General features: G+C 48.9%; 1 protein-coding gene across 36 annotated transcripts in view; it reads right to left on the bottom strand.

Moving 5' to 3' along the window:
* Tcf7l2 (transcription factor 7 like 2) overlaps window positions 1-13333 on the bottom strand; it is a 187761-nt gene that overhangs the window by 60200 nt on the left and 114228 nt on the right. The window contains exon 5 of one of the 36 annotated variants that reach the window (XM_076835095.1): window positions 9618-9758. The exons of the other annotated variants lie outside the window; for them this stretch is intronic. Coding sequence (XP_076691210.1) covers window positions 9618-9758 — 141 coding nt within the window. The remainder of the gene's footprint in view (window positions 1-9617; window positions 9759-13333) is intronic. 36 annotated transcript variants of the gene reach the window in all.

Below are 13333 nucleotides of genomic sequence, written 5' to 3'. Positions count from 1 at the left end.
CTGCCCACAGGAGCTCTGCCCCTCAAAGTGGACTCTGAGTTCTAAGTTTTTGTGGTTCTACCAAGTGGCCCAATTTTGTCTTTCCTTTCGTAATTTGTGGGATCCAAGCAATTTTTGCTGTGGGTGGTAACAAGAGTTGAACTGTTTCTAATTATTTAAAAAACAAAACCACACACACAAAACAAAACAAAACTCAACATTGCCAACTGCTGAGAGACTCAGAAGCCACAACTTCCGGTAACCAGGACGTCCCCCCAGTGATCATGAGCCCGAGGTCTGGAGCACACGTGTGCGCAGAGCTTCTCCCACAGCTGGGCCACTCACATGCCCCCAAACTCAGGGTGGCACAACAAGCGGGGGGGGGGGGGTCCCCTCTGGCTTTAGAAGACATTTAGAGCCCCAGGCTTCACATCCTGGTCCCAACAACTGCTCTCAGTGGAGCCAAGGACAGAGAAGGAAGGGAGGGAGGAAGCCAGCCATGTTGTCCCTCTCTGAAAGCAGGTGCTATCAGATAAGACAAAACCTCTTCAAGTAAAGCCTGGTACACAGTAAACACTCGGTAAATATTAGCTACTTCCTTTTTTATAAGAATAATTAGAATATCCGCGCACGGTGGCACCCACCTGTAATCCCAGCGGCTTGGGAGGCTGAGACAGGAGGATTGTGAGTTGAAAGCCAGCCTCAGCAATGGCGAGGCACTAAGCAACTCAGTGAGATCCTGTCTCAAAATAGGGCTGGGGATGTGGCTTAGTGCTTGAGTGCCCCTGAGTTCAATCCCCGGTACCCCCCACTCCCAGAAAAAGAAGAAGAAGAATTAGAATAATCCGTGGTTCCCTCATGGTGGAGCAATAAGGGTGAAATAAGAGAACTAATGACAAGCTTCACCCAGCAGCTGAGGGATAACAGACTGGGTTGTTTTGTTTTAAAGAGACAAGGTCTCCGTGTGTTGTCCAGGTTGTCCTCAAACTCTGGGGCTCGAGTGATCCTCCTGCCTCAGCCTCCCAAGTAGCTGGGACCACAGAGCCAGGGGTTTTAATAGGCGGAGGGCACGATTAACATTAAACCTGATCACAGCCACCAGCACAGGGCTCAGGTTTCTCTCCTCCCGCTGAGGTGAATTAAAGGTCCAGATGCCAGCCAGTTTGCAGGTACTCCATCTGCTGTAGGTGCTCCTGATAAATGAAGGCAGGTACAGTAATTTCCGGGTTTTGCAGATGGAACACTCAGGCCTGAGCTGGCTCCATAAGCTGTCACTCAGCAGCTGTGAAACTGAGGCTGAACGCCTGGCGTGCAGATCCCATGCTCCCAACTGTCCCCTTGGACAGACCCCAACCGTAACTGACTTTCCATGGGGGAAGATATTTCCTTTCAAAAAAGGACTCACAAGATCTATGACTTCATCACCAATTCTGAAAGAGGGAATACCAAAATGGAGAGAAAGAAAACCCATTGACAGTGTCATTTAAAAGTCTCAGAGAATGCAGGACTTTCTCTGGACACTTCATCGGCGACTCCATGGCTCCATTCCAAATCACATTAAAAAAAAAAAAATTCCAGTACCCCTCCACTGACCAAGCCTTATTTGCTACCCACCTTGCTAATCACGCCCTGAGGGTGGCAATAACTCGAACTGCAGACAGTCGTTTTTTGTTAATGGAATTCTAAGCCCATCAGTTTTCAGCTGGTAGGATGAGAGAATCTTTCACTGTGTTTTTCTAAAGCAAATATTTAGTGCTTTCATCTTTTAGTGCCCTAACATGCAATCTGTCACCAAAATAAGAAAGAAAACAAAAACAAAAAAACACCTTCTCATGCGGGTGTTTGTAGAAATGATATCACGTTTTCGATGTCAATCAGACAAATGGCGAATGTGTTCGGAGTGGAGCTGATCATTTTGCATTCTGCCTTCTAGAGGCGCCTCTGAAAGAATCAAGACCCCACAGTCACACCTGCTCTGCGTACGGGGAGAAGGCCACCACTGGGCAGCTCTGTCCTGCTAGGTGGCCGGGCTTGGGAAGCTTCATTTAATGTGTGTGTGTGTGTGTGTGTGTGTGTTTAAATGAGAGCCATTCTTCGCCCACCTGGAGGACACCCCCCAACAGAAACCTGTTGCCAGACAACGGCCGTTTCCTATCATCAACTGTCCTTCTCCAGGTAACCAGGAATGCTCTCCCTGAACCACATGCCAGATTCTCTCAGCCCAGCAAGGGTGAGGCAGGCCCCTGGGGCCCAGGTGGGAAAGCTGGGTGAGAATGCTTTCTCCTGCTTCCTAGTGATTTAGATGCCACCAAGCAAGCAGGAGAGCTGACACTGTGATCTGGAGGCCACCTCTGCTCCCCTCTCCTACAACTCCCCACCCCCACAATCTCTGCCTGGGTCACCGCTCTTACTTCTCAACTGGCTGCAATGGCAGGTCTCCAAGCAATTACAAAGACAGGGATTAGATTGCACAAGAATTTACATGTGTGTGACTACTGTTACCTTGTACAGCAAAACGCATGGCAGAAACATCATCTTCAGTTCACTTGAGTGTGACACTCTTGAGCTGGGGACCATGCAGGTTACCTCTCATCATTTCCCAAGAGGATGACAAGCGCACATGTAGGATCCTCCCCCAAACATGCATTCCTGCATTTCCCTTTTCTCTAGCAAGGCCCAAGTTCTGATCAACAGGCCGGGAAACGGAGACTCTGGCCTCCCAAGCACGTGCCAGCTTGTTCCAGAGTCTGGGCGGGGATGGAATGCACCAGGATTGGGAGAGCGACTCCAGTGCTCCTAATCTCCTAACTCCTGGTTTCATCTAAGTGATGGGACAAGTGAGTACAGCCTGGGAGAACCAAGCTGGGTCAACAAAATCTACAGATTACACTCCATCATTGTTGTAGCCACCATGCCCAAACCCGGGTGACCTGCCCTGAATCTCTGAAGAATAATCTAGATAATTCAAAGCAGAGTGCTCCAAACCACATTTCACGTCCCCTGCTGCCTCTAGGGTCAGCAATCACATATCACCTTCACCAATTATGTTTTTAGTTGGCCACCATCAGCAAAGCTAATTGCAGAATGAGGTTTAATTCTCCGAAATCCACAAGGTGGCCCAGAGCATTCCAGGCATAGAGGCAAGAACAGCTCAGAATGAGGCTTGGAAAATCCCACCAAGAATTGTCCGTAGCTGACTAGCTGGCAGCCCAAACAGCAGAGTGTAGGGAGGTGTCGCTGTTCTGTGTCCTGCGTATGGCGCAGGAGATAGTTACACAAACGCATGTGAAAATTCATAGAAATGTAAAGCAAAAGCCACTTTTACTGTAAGGTATATCTTAAAATGATATTTTTTTTTTAAAAAATCCCACATCTCAAAAGAAACCTTGTCCTCAAACCGTAAATGAGTGTATGTAATGAGTGTAAATCCAACAAGCACACAGCTGCAGACGCCAATCCAAGACCCACAGAACCTGGGGGGAGTGTATTCTGCTGTCCTAAGCAGTTCACAGCCCAGGAGAAACTGGTATCCTCTTCCACACAAACACATCCATACGCAGTGTGGGCCAAAGCCCATGGCAGACACCACGGTCCACACCAAGAGGCAGAGCAGGAGATGACGCACCTCCCCTCTGGAATGACACATCTAGGAGTTCCACGAAAGAGGCCATAAGCCAGCCTCCCGCCAGCCTCCCTCTCACCTCGGCCCACCTTTCTCACGGGCTCTTGTGAAACTGGCAACAGCAAAGAAACTTGTCCAACAGTCAGGGCTGTGACAAGCAATGACCTGGACGTCCCTCTGAGTGGTTACAAGTTTCTTCTACTTCTCACCTGTCACCCTGGCACCAGACAAAACAGGGGCCTACCAGAAACCCAAGGGGCAGGAGCAGGGCCGAGCAGTACTGACCAAGAGCCTCCACAGTCCCACTGGACCCACCCAGTAGATCAAGTTCAATCTAGCGCCATCTCACACCAACTCCTAAGCGGCTGCCACCAAGGACGGGGAGGCCATGGGGGAGGCCAGAGAAGCCTGACAGGCCGGGTGACAGTGGGCTAACCATGTGTCCTTCAGTTACCCCAGAGTTCTTCCCACTCCCCTTGACTCTCATTTCTTCTTTCTCTGTTGTCCTTTGTTCCTTCCTTGTCCCCACCCAAGGTTCTGAAAGGAACTAGCTTTTCCCTTTTCCGAAACAGAAACTTTCTCTCTGAGCACAAAGGGGCCTAATGTGGACCTTCCCAGGAACGGCTCTGGTCTCCTACGGCTCTGGCCACCGAGGCTGACTTGAGCTCACTCAGAGTGGCCTGGCCAGGGGCAGAGGGGCACTCAGAGGAGCACACCCCCCACCAGAAGGTCCTGAGAAGTTAAAATTGTGTGGCTGTCCAAAGGTCACCTCTTTCCTCATTGTCAGCCCAAGTACAGGGGATCAGATGTTGATGAGGAAGGACGGCCATCGTGGGGACTGTATTCTACCGCCATGCTTCCTAAACCGGGGGGGGAAGAAAAATTTTTTTAATGCAAACAGGTTTGAAATAGCCTTTCAGAGAAATAAATGACAGGAAAAACTGGAACGTATCGATAAAGCGTGAAAGGGGATGTATCTCCCTGTATGGTCTCTTGCTAAACTAGCACTAGTTGATGCCGTTAAGGTTCACAGGACACACGGATGAGGAAAGATTAAAGACTAGGACCTCCACATTGCGTTGCTCATGTAATAACAACAACTGCCCTTAATAAAAATGAATTAACTAGATACCAGAGTCTGGGCTGAGATATGGTTCCCTGTTTCCAAATCCTGAATGCCAACCTCTCTGACATGATTGAAGGGATCAGTAATAGGTCAGGGCTGCCTAGAGCTGCCACTCCAGAGAGGCCAACCAACAGGACGGCATGAGAACCACCTGTGGAAAGTGCACACCGGCCCCAGGTCCTGACCTCACTTCTTCACACTGGGGGCCGGACCGGGGAGAGTAAATACCCCCTTATGGGATTTACAAAAGGGGAGGATGCAAAACAGTAGGTTGTGTGAATGACAACATGCCACACACCAGAGGCCTAAGGCCTAAGGCTTCTCTCCTGATGACCTTTGTCACATGGATGCAAAGAAAAATATGTGACTCACAAAGAATGGGGAACATGGACACGGCTGAGATAAGAGCCAAGGATACCGCCCGTGGCAGGTCCTGGGTGGGCCCACCAGGCCTGCACTCAGGCCGGGACAGCATCGCCATCTCCCCACTGACAGTGCTCAGAAGACCCCTCCACGCGCTGCGTCTCCTACCTAGTGCACAGAGCGAGATGACCAGCACTCACAGTGGCCTCTCTTCAGTCCGCGGAATGGCAAACACAGAAACAGGCCTCGGATCCCCTCCCTGTCTGGTCCGTGCCTGATAAGTCGGGTGGAACTACGGGGTGCTCCCCAGTCACGGGGAACGTGAACTCACTGGGGCCTTGGAAGCACACAGCTGGGTCCTGTAGGACACTTACACCACTGGAGCAGCTGGAGAAAACCCACACGCTCACTTAAACTTACAAGTAAAGAAGCTTTGCAAACAGAGAATGTCCCGCTGGCCGTCCCCCACAATGAGCACAGGCGGGAGGGGGGGTTTTTGCTGGTCCACTTTTTCCAGAACGACCCAAGGAAGCCCTGGACCACATACATCATGAGAGCATTATAGAAAGTTCCAGAGCACACTGTCTTCCCTATTTTCAACTTACACCCTCTGGCCACGACACTGTGACAGCAGAACGTGGAAGATGGTCTGTTTGCTTTGGGGCAAGGGCCAAGCGCCTTAAGGGGTGACCAATTCTAGAGTGGACAACCACTGAAGCTTCAGGAAGAGTCCTCCTGGCTTACGGGGGAACGTGTTTCTGTTAGAGAGAGATGGAAAACAAGTACACTACAGGAGCCTACCTATGACTTTTAAAGCACATTTTTGGAAAAGTGGGAGGAAGTTAGGTTAAAACATTGACTTTGCCCTTCAGAGGTGCTCTTGCTGTGCTCACCCTACTTCTCTATTGGGGGTGGTGACAAGCTGAAAGTTTTAACTTGGTGGAACCCTGGCTAACCCAGAGCCATAATGCAGGGATTTACACATTAGCAAAAACTTCCTTTATTATGCACTATGTTGTGTAAATCCAGATTTTCCATACATAACATGTACTGAGAAATAAAGTAACCAGGAAATGAAGTAATATCTATATTTGTTTCAAATGACTAACAAGCAAAAATAAAACTCTGGCCATAATACCATGCTTTTTAGAAATCAGACATATAATAAGCCACAGATTTATAGGATGTGGTCTAATAAACCTAAGAAAAGTTTCATTTCCTCTCACCAAACTGGTTAACTCCCTGTCTATGTGACTAGCTTTGCAAATTTAGCAGAAGTCTCTTTTTCCCCTTAAATTTATAGGCTGAGCGGTTAATGAGCAAGTAGCAGCAATAACGCGCCCCCTTCTGAACACGCTCGTGTTGGCGCACACACACCCCCGTCCCCAACACTGGCAAAGGGGCAGATCGACGGCAACAACCAAAAACTCCAAAGGGGCAGGGTGCCATCTTGCTAATCCCCAGCCCCTGCTCAGGAAAAGTTCACAGAACCCCCAAAGAGGAAGGAAGCAGGGAATAAGGGAAGGGCTGGACAAAGAACTTTTTAAAAGTTTGTTTGCAAGTATTTCAGTGGAAATGGTATTGACTAAGCAATTACAGGAAAAAAACATTTTCTTTCTTATCTGAATGTAGCTATGCCATGGGTCACACCCTATTATTGTCACTATTCAGCACGTTAATAGCCCCAATGCAATGACTTTGTGTGGCTAGCTTTAAAATGTACATGAATAGCTAACTAAAAAGAGGTGACTCATGCCTGCCCAGGTGGGTGTTGACTTTCTTAGTCATATTTACTAGACTAGTCCATAACCTGCTGCAGGGTTAGGACCAAGCTGAACTACAAAGAAAGAGGGACTAGGGACAAGGAATTTCAAACAGGGATGGGCACAAGGTATCTCCCAGCGTGAGATTGGAAACTACAAACTTGGATGTCCCAAATCAAAAGTTCTCCCCCAGCTCCCAAGGGGGTCAGGTGCCAAGGAGAACAAAGGTATTCTCCATCAGCAAGTGCAGGATGGCTGGCTGAGGGGAAGGCCCTGGACCATGGACAACAGCCATGGTCTTTCATTAACAGCATTTTATGGTCTGCATTCTCTGACTGTGTGATCTTAGGCAAGTTGCTTAATCCCTCCGTGGCTCGGTTATCTTGTTTGCAAAAGGAATAATTACAGAGCCTCCCCTTCCTGGGGCCGTTGTCAGGTTATGAACAGTTTATAGGAGAGCCTGGCTGAGGTACCGGGTAGAGCAGGCCTGGCTGGGATGCCACTGCCACCCCTCTTACACATAGGGCACTGCATTGCGAAGCAAGCTCCTTGCCGCAGAGGCAGCAGACACTGCGCTCACACCTGGTTCTCCTGAGCGCCAATCCCATGTGGCTGTCCCAGAGCCTCTTCCAGCCCACTCATGCTACAGACTGGGAATTTCACACTCCAGCAAAAGTACTAGGAATGCTAGATCTGAATCCCCTGGAAACCATATGGACAGAAACACACAGGCGATCGCCCACCCCATGTGTGGGATTCCCTGAGAACCCTGATGGTCCACACTGGCTCTGTCCCCAAGCACCCACTTTCTGTGCAGCCCATGAGAGGGGGGAAACTGAGGCACGGGGCAGTCCGGTACCTTGGCCAAGCTGGTCGGGTCTGTGCATGACTTCTGTGCCTGGCCTACTCACAGTTCCATGGATTTAGACCTAATCCTGGAAACATGGCATTCTGGCACCTGCCTGGGAGATGTTTCTCTGTTCCAAGGACAAGACTGATAAATGCTCGTGGCCACTGGCGCCAGGGATCTAATCGGCCCCTGTAGATCTGGAGTTATAAGGAAGAAAGCAGGCTTTCTGTTTCGGTTTCCTCAAACTCGACATGGGCGCCTGGTTCTCCTTTATCTACCTCCTAACTCTGACCAAAGATTAATGAGTGACCACTTGCCAGGTCCTGGTGGAGGGAGAGCCATAGCCTCAGCTGTCAATGCTCACTAAAGGCTGACCAGGGGCAGGCCGCCCAAGAAAAGCCGTCCACTGACCACGGCTACTGCACAAGGGCTGAATATGTACATGTACCCAGGGTCAGCAGGGCACAGGCATGGTCCAAGGGCAGGGCAGGGGTGAGACAGCACCCTGCCATCTCCTGCTAGATCCCCATCTGGAGGGATTAAGGTTAGGGAAGGGTTAGAACGAAGGATTTCCACAGGACACCAATGCATAGAATTACTGACCAGAATTGATACCCATTCTGGTATCAGAAAAGCGTTCTCGGTGCCATGGCAACCAGATGATGAAAAAACTGCAACACTATTAAGTTACAATCCCACTTTTAGAGTTTTTAAAGTTTACACACATGAATGATAAGGGGGAAAATGCACCCATTTATCAATAGATTACCAATAGATAATAAGTAAGGGCATGGATGCTTACATTTTCTTTGTTTTTTTCATGCTTTGAAGTTCTCTTGAATACTTAAGACTCAAACTACAGCAAGCTCTTAAGACAATTGACTGCACACCTCTCTCTGAAGGTAAGACATATGCACACTACCTACCGGAGAAAACACAATGACTGTCCCAGTAGCCTTAACACATAGCACAGCACCCGGCACTGAGTAGGGATATAATAACTGTTTTTACTTGTGTGTGTGTGTGTGTGTGTGTGTGTGTGTGGTGCTGGGGATTAGAACCCAGGGCCTTGTGTGTAAGAGGCGAGTACTCTACCAACTGAGCTGTATCCACAGCCCACAATAACTGTTTTTAAAGGATAGACACTTCACTAATTGGCTCATGAATATTCACTTTTCTTTAAAAGAAAAACTAACATTAGTACTAAGTCATTTTCTGTTTCAGGGTTACTTTAAAATTTTTTATCTGCATTGACTTTTGCTTTCCTGAAGATAAAAGCATGTTCTAGATGTTCTTTTCTTTGGGACTACTAATTTGAAGAGAACTGTCACTCCCAAGCACAGAACAGTGTGGGGTATTGACGCTGTATTGAATTATTTAAAGGAAATTCACAATGCTTCCTGTCCTTGGAGAGCAACATCTGTGAGAAGCGCCACTCACATCCGCCTCCAGTAGGAATCCTTGCGGAGGAGTGAGCATTTCTCAGCACCCTGAATTTTAAAAGGAAATCCATAATTTCTAAATTACTAATAACAAAGGCAACGCTCAGGTGAGAGCTCCCTTCTCCTGGCAGCTGGGAGGAGCCCAGGAAATCCCTTCCTGGGGGCCAGGTTTCATGGGACAGTGCGCTCATCATTCCCAAAGCCCTCGGGGACGCTACGTCCTGTCACGTGCCTTTATGGAGCAGGCACCCTGAGCTCGCGGTGGCACCACCCTCACCCCGCTCTTGTAAACCGGCATTTTTACGGAACAACATCCCTATCAGCAGACAGCACACCAGACATCATGGCTCCTGACATGACAGTGACCCGGGCCGGTGGCGGATGGCCCTGCCCTAGTGCAGGTGAACTCTAGAGGGGCAGTTTCATTTCAGAGCTGGCTCATCTCATACCGTCATTCTGCTCCGAGACGTACCTCCAAACACCAGGGCTCCCCAACCTTTTGTAAGGAGTGGCTCCTTTTCATGTCCCTGAAGACTTGAGTGCTGACAGTGAAGTCTGAGGGGGGGCAGAAGTGCTGACAGTCATGTCCCTGAGTGCAGCAAGGGAGGGGGCTCTGCTGCCAGGAAGAAAGGGGAACAGAGTAAGGCTCGGGAGGGAGGGGACGCGGTCCCCGCAGCACAGCCCCAGCCTGACCGCCTACCCTACCCACGACTCTCTAGAAGCTCCTAATGACCAGGACGATAGTTCCCAGTGTGAACCCAAAACTCTTCCACCTCCCTGCCATTCGGACGGAGGTCCCACCGAGGACCAATACGGCCTCCTCCATGCAGCCTTCCCACCATCCCCAGCCCACCCACCCCGTCAGACAGGGCCACTCCCTCCTGGGGCCTCAGGGAGCCTCCCGGCTGCAGCCCCCTTAACTTACCTTCCTGATTCTTCTGTTAGTCTGAACTATGTGATACGCTGATATTTCTGCCCCCCAAACACAGTAATTTACAAATGGCTGCATTCGACACCCTGTCTTAACACCTATTCCTCTGCCAGACTTAGTCTCTGGAAAGAAGCAACGGCACCGCCATCCCTGGACCCCTCACAAGATCAGGCAGCCTGTGCCTGGAGTCCTCAAATTTCCACCCACTGGAGACCAGCCCAGGCGCCTCCATGTGCTCTCCTGCCTCCTCTACCTAGAGCCCTCCACGGGCTTTCCATCAGTCCTCAGCCACTGCTCTAGAAAAGAGTGTGGTGCCCATCTTACAGAGGGGGAAACTGATTCAGAGACGTTAAGGAGCATGCCCAAGGTCACAGAGCTAGTAAATGGCAGAGGGAGCACAAGGACCATGTTTCCATCAACTCGGGTATGACAGCTGTGTGCACCGTCTGCTTTACAGATGTTGATTGCATAGGCAGGGCAGAGAATTCAGGGGTATGATTTAGGGGTGCAAAGAACAACCTGGGGCCCGAGTAGGGCTCCTTCACAAACAAGAAATAGTATTCTAATTTTCTTTTTTAAGAAGCCAATGTCTATGCCCTGGATGCTCTTCATAAAAGATACATGCCTTCTCTTTTATGCTTTTTATGATTTTTACATGAAGGAAAATCCCATCAACAATTTTTTTTTCAAACTCCTTAATACTCAATAATAATAATAATAATTCAGGACTAGGAATATAAGGTGGAGTATAATGCTTAACAACTTCCATGCTCTGATATTCACTATCAGAATTAATGTGGTGGGTACAGATGATTCTGGAAGATAGGAAATCAAAGAAAACAAAGGACAGATCTCTAAAATAGCAGGCACAATTCTGGGACAGTTTCCAGTGTGCCCTGAGTTTTTCCAGGTGAATTAAAACCATCCATAGGCAAACTGAGCTTCCCAATTGAGAAGGGGCTGCTCTGCCTGAGAACTGGACCTCTCAGGGCCAGGCTGCAGCTGAGCACCAGAGGGAGAAGGCACCCTGCTCCATGGGCTCTCACCCCCATCTGGGACGCACAGACCCCCGCCCGCCTCTCTGCACAGCACTCACTGGTACCCAGACTTGAGTCATGAGTCCGTGTAGGGACCAGCCCACTTTATGACAAAGGTGATCCCACCCCGCCTAGTCACAGCAGTGACTCACCTTCAAGGCAACATGATTTACCCTCCTACTGTTTCTAAAAGGAAGCAGGGACACCAGGGTTCAATCTTTGCCTACCTGCTCTGTGTTCTAACACAGTGCTGGGGGAGCAAAGAACGGCTTCCAAGGATAAGTGCAAGGATCGCGGGGGACCACCTCATCTTGACCATCCCAAGCTACGTCCTCATGACCTGCACTCTTACCAGGACCTGTGCCTTTTGAGGAAATGGGCATGTACGCATGCCTCAGTAGAGACCTAGATACTCTTATCTAGGAACCTGGGAACCTCAGAGCCCAATTTTTAGGTCACAATCAGTAACCCTACCAGCTTTGAACTTGAAGGATTTGCCTTATCCCCATCTTCTCTAATAGGCCTACCCTGCTTTTCTCTGTATTTTGATATCTGTAATTATTCATTTCTAATCCTACTGCAGAACGCAAAGTCTTAAAAAACATTAAACTTCAGGGTGTATAAAAGGTCTTATATAAATTATTTGAATGTATACATGAATAAAAAAATCAGTTTACACCATGAGAGCTATAACTAAGTCTCCTCTGAAGAACATGAAATTGTACATGAGATTCTGAAGATTGAGAGGTTCACGTCGGAGTCTTCTCAGCAACCATTCATGACTATTCTGGAAATTCCTCATTATTTAGGAGGCCCCACCCTGACTCCTGGGCTGAGGTGGGTGTAGACATCTCCCCCAGCTCTAGCTATAGAGAAGCTAACTTGGTCCAAGGACATGTGGCACACTGCAGCCTCTTATCAAAGGCACTAGTCCAGAATCAAGGTCACGGACATGGCGGGAGATAAGATCTCTCTGGACTGGAGCAAACCTCTATGCAATGAAGCCAACGTGGAGGACATCAGAGCCAAGAGCTGGTAGAAAGTGGTCCTGGTACAGAAGGCCCTGGGCCTGGTCATGCCTGACAGGTCTCCTACCTTCTTCCTCCCAGTTATGGATCAACACACTTGTTTTCTCAGACTAGTTTGATATGAGATAGAAGAATTAGGAGTAAATTAGTCCAGTCACCTTCGTCTGACTGGCCTCAGTAACTGTCCATCTGTGAGCCAAGTGGTAATGTGGAAAATACTGGAGATGTTCCAGAGAAGGAAGGCCACAGAGGTCCTGCTCCTGGCCCAATGGCAGGACTGCAGCAGACATTTGGTACTTCGTGAAGAATGAATATACCTTGCGACCAGGCTCTAGAAATGGGGGAGAGGGACTTGGTATCCACAGACCTGCTGGAACTACCCTGAAAGCTATCAAAGAACTGGCAGCACTTGCCCTAGTTCAAAAAGTAGGTGCAGCCGGGAGCGGTGGTGCCCACCTGTAATCCCAGAGACTAGGGAGGCTGAGGCAGAAGGATTCCAAGTTCAAAGCCAGCCTCAGCAACTTAGTGAGGCTCTGAGCAACTTAGAGACTTAGTCTCAAAATAAAACTAAATAAATATAAAGGGCTGAGGTTGTGGCTCTGCCAATAGTGTGGCTCTAGGTTCAGTCCCAACAACAAAAACAAAGAGGGTCCTTAATGTGTATGTTACTGGGAGGGTGTTTTGGATGAGTTTAACATTTGAATGAACTGAGTAAAGCAGACTGGCCTCCCTATGTGGATGGGCCCCATCCAATCAATTGAACGCCCGAAGAGACCTTCAAGGCTGATGCCATAATGGAGAGGAACATCAGTTTCTTCCTGCCTTTGAACCTGACTGAGACACCATCTCTCTCCCCAGCTCTCCTAGTTCTCAGGCCTTGGCTCCAACTTAACCACTCTCCTGGGTCTCCCACAGGCCAGGCAGATCCTGGGACTTCTCAGCCTGCACAGCTGGGCAAGCCTATCCCTCAGGCTAGGCCCCTTTCAGCATAACCACCCATCCACCCTGTTGCTCTGTCTCTGGAGAAACCTGACGCATACTTTGGGTTGGTTGTGTGTTCTCTCATCTAAAGCAGAGGGAAAAGATGATGCATGAAAATTCTGAAATCAGAATTTTAAAATGGAATGAATCTTAGAAATCACTTAATTCTTTTCTCCTTTTTTCTTTTCTTTTTTTTTTTTTTTGGGGGGGG

Source organism: Callospermophilus lateralis, chromosome 15 (genome assembly GCF_048772815.1).
Source record: "Callospermophilus lateralis isolate mCalLat2 chromosome 15, mCalLat2.hap1, whole genome shotgun sequence".
Classification (NCBI taxonomy): domain Eukaryota; kingdom Metazoa; phylum Chordata; class Mammalia; order Rodentia; family Sciuridae; genus Callospermophilus; species Callospermophilus lateralis.
The sequence above is the reverse complement of the archived record's forward strand: the minus strand, read 5'-3'. Positions and strand labels throughout refer to the sequence as shown.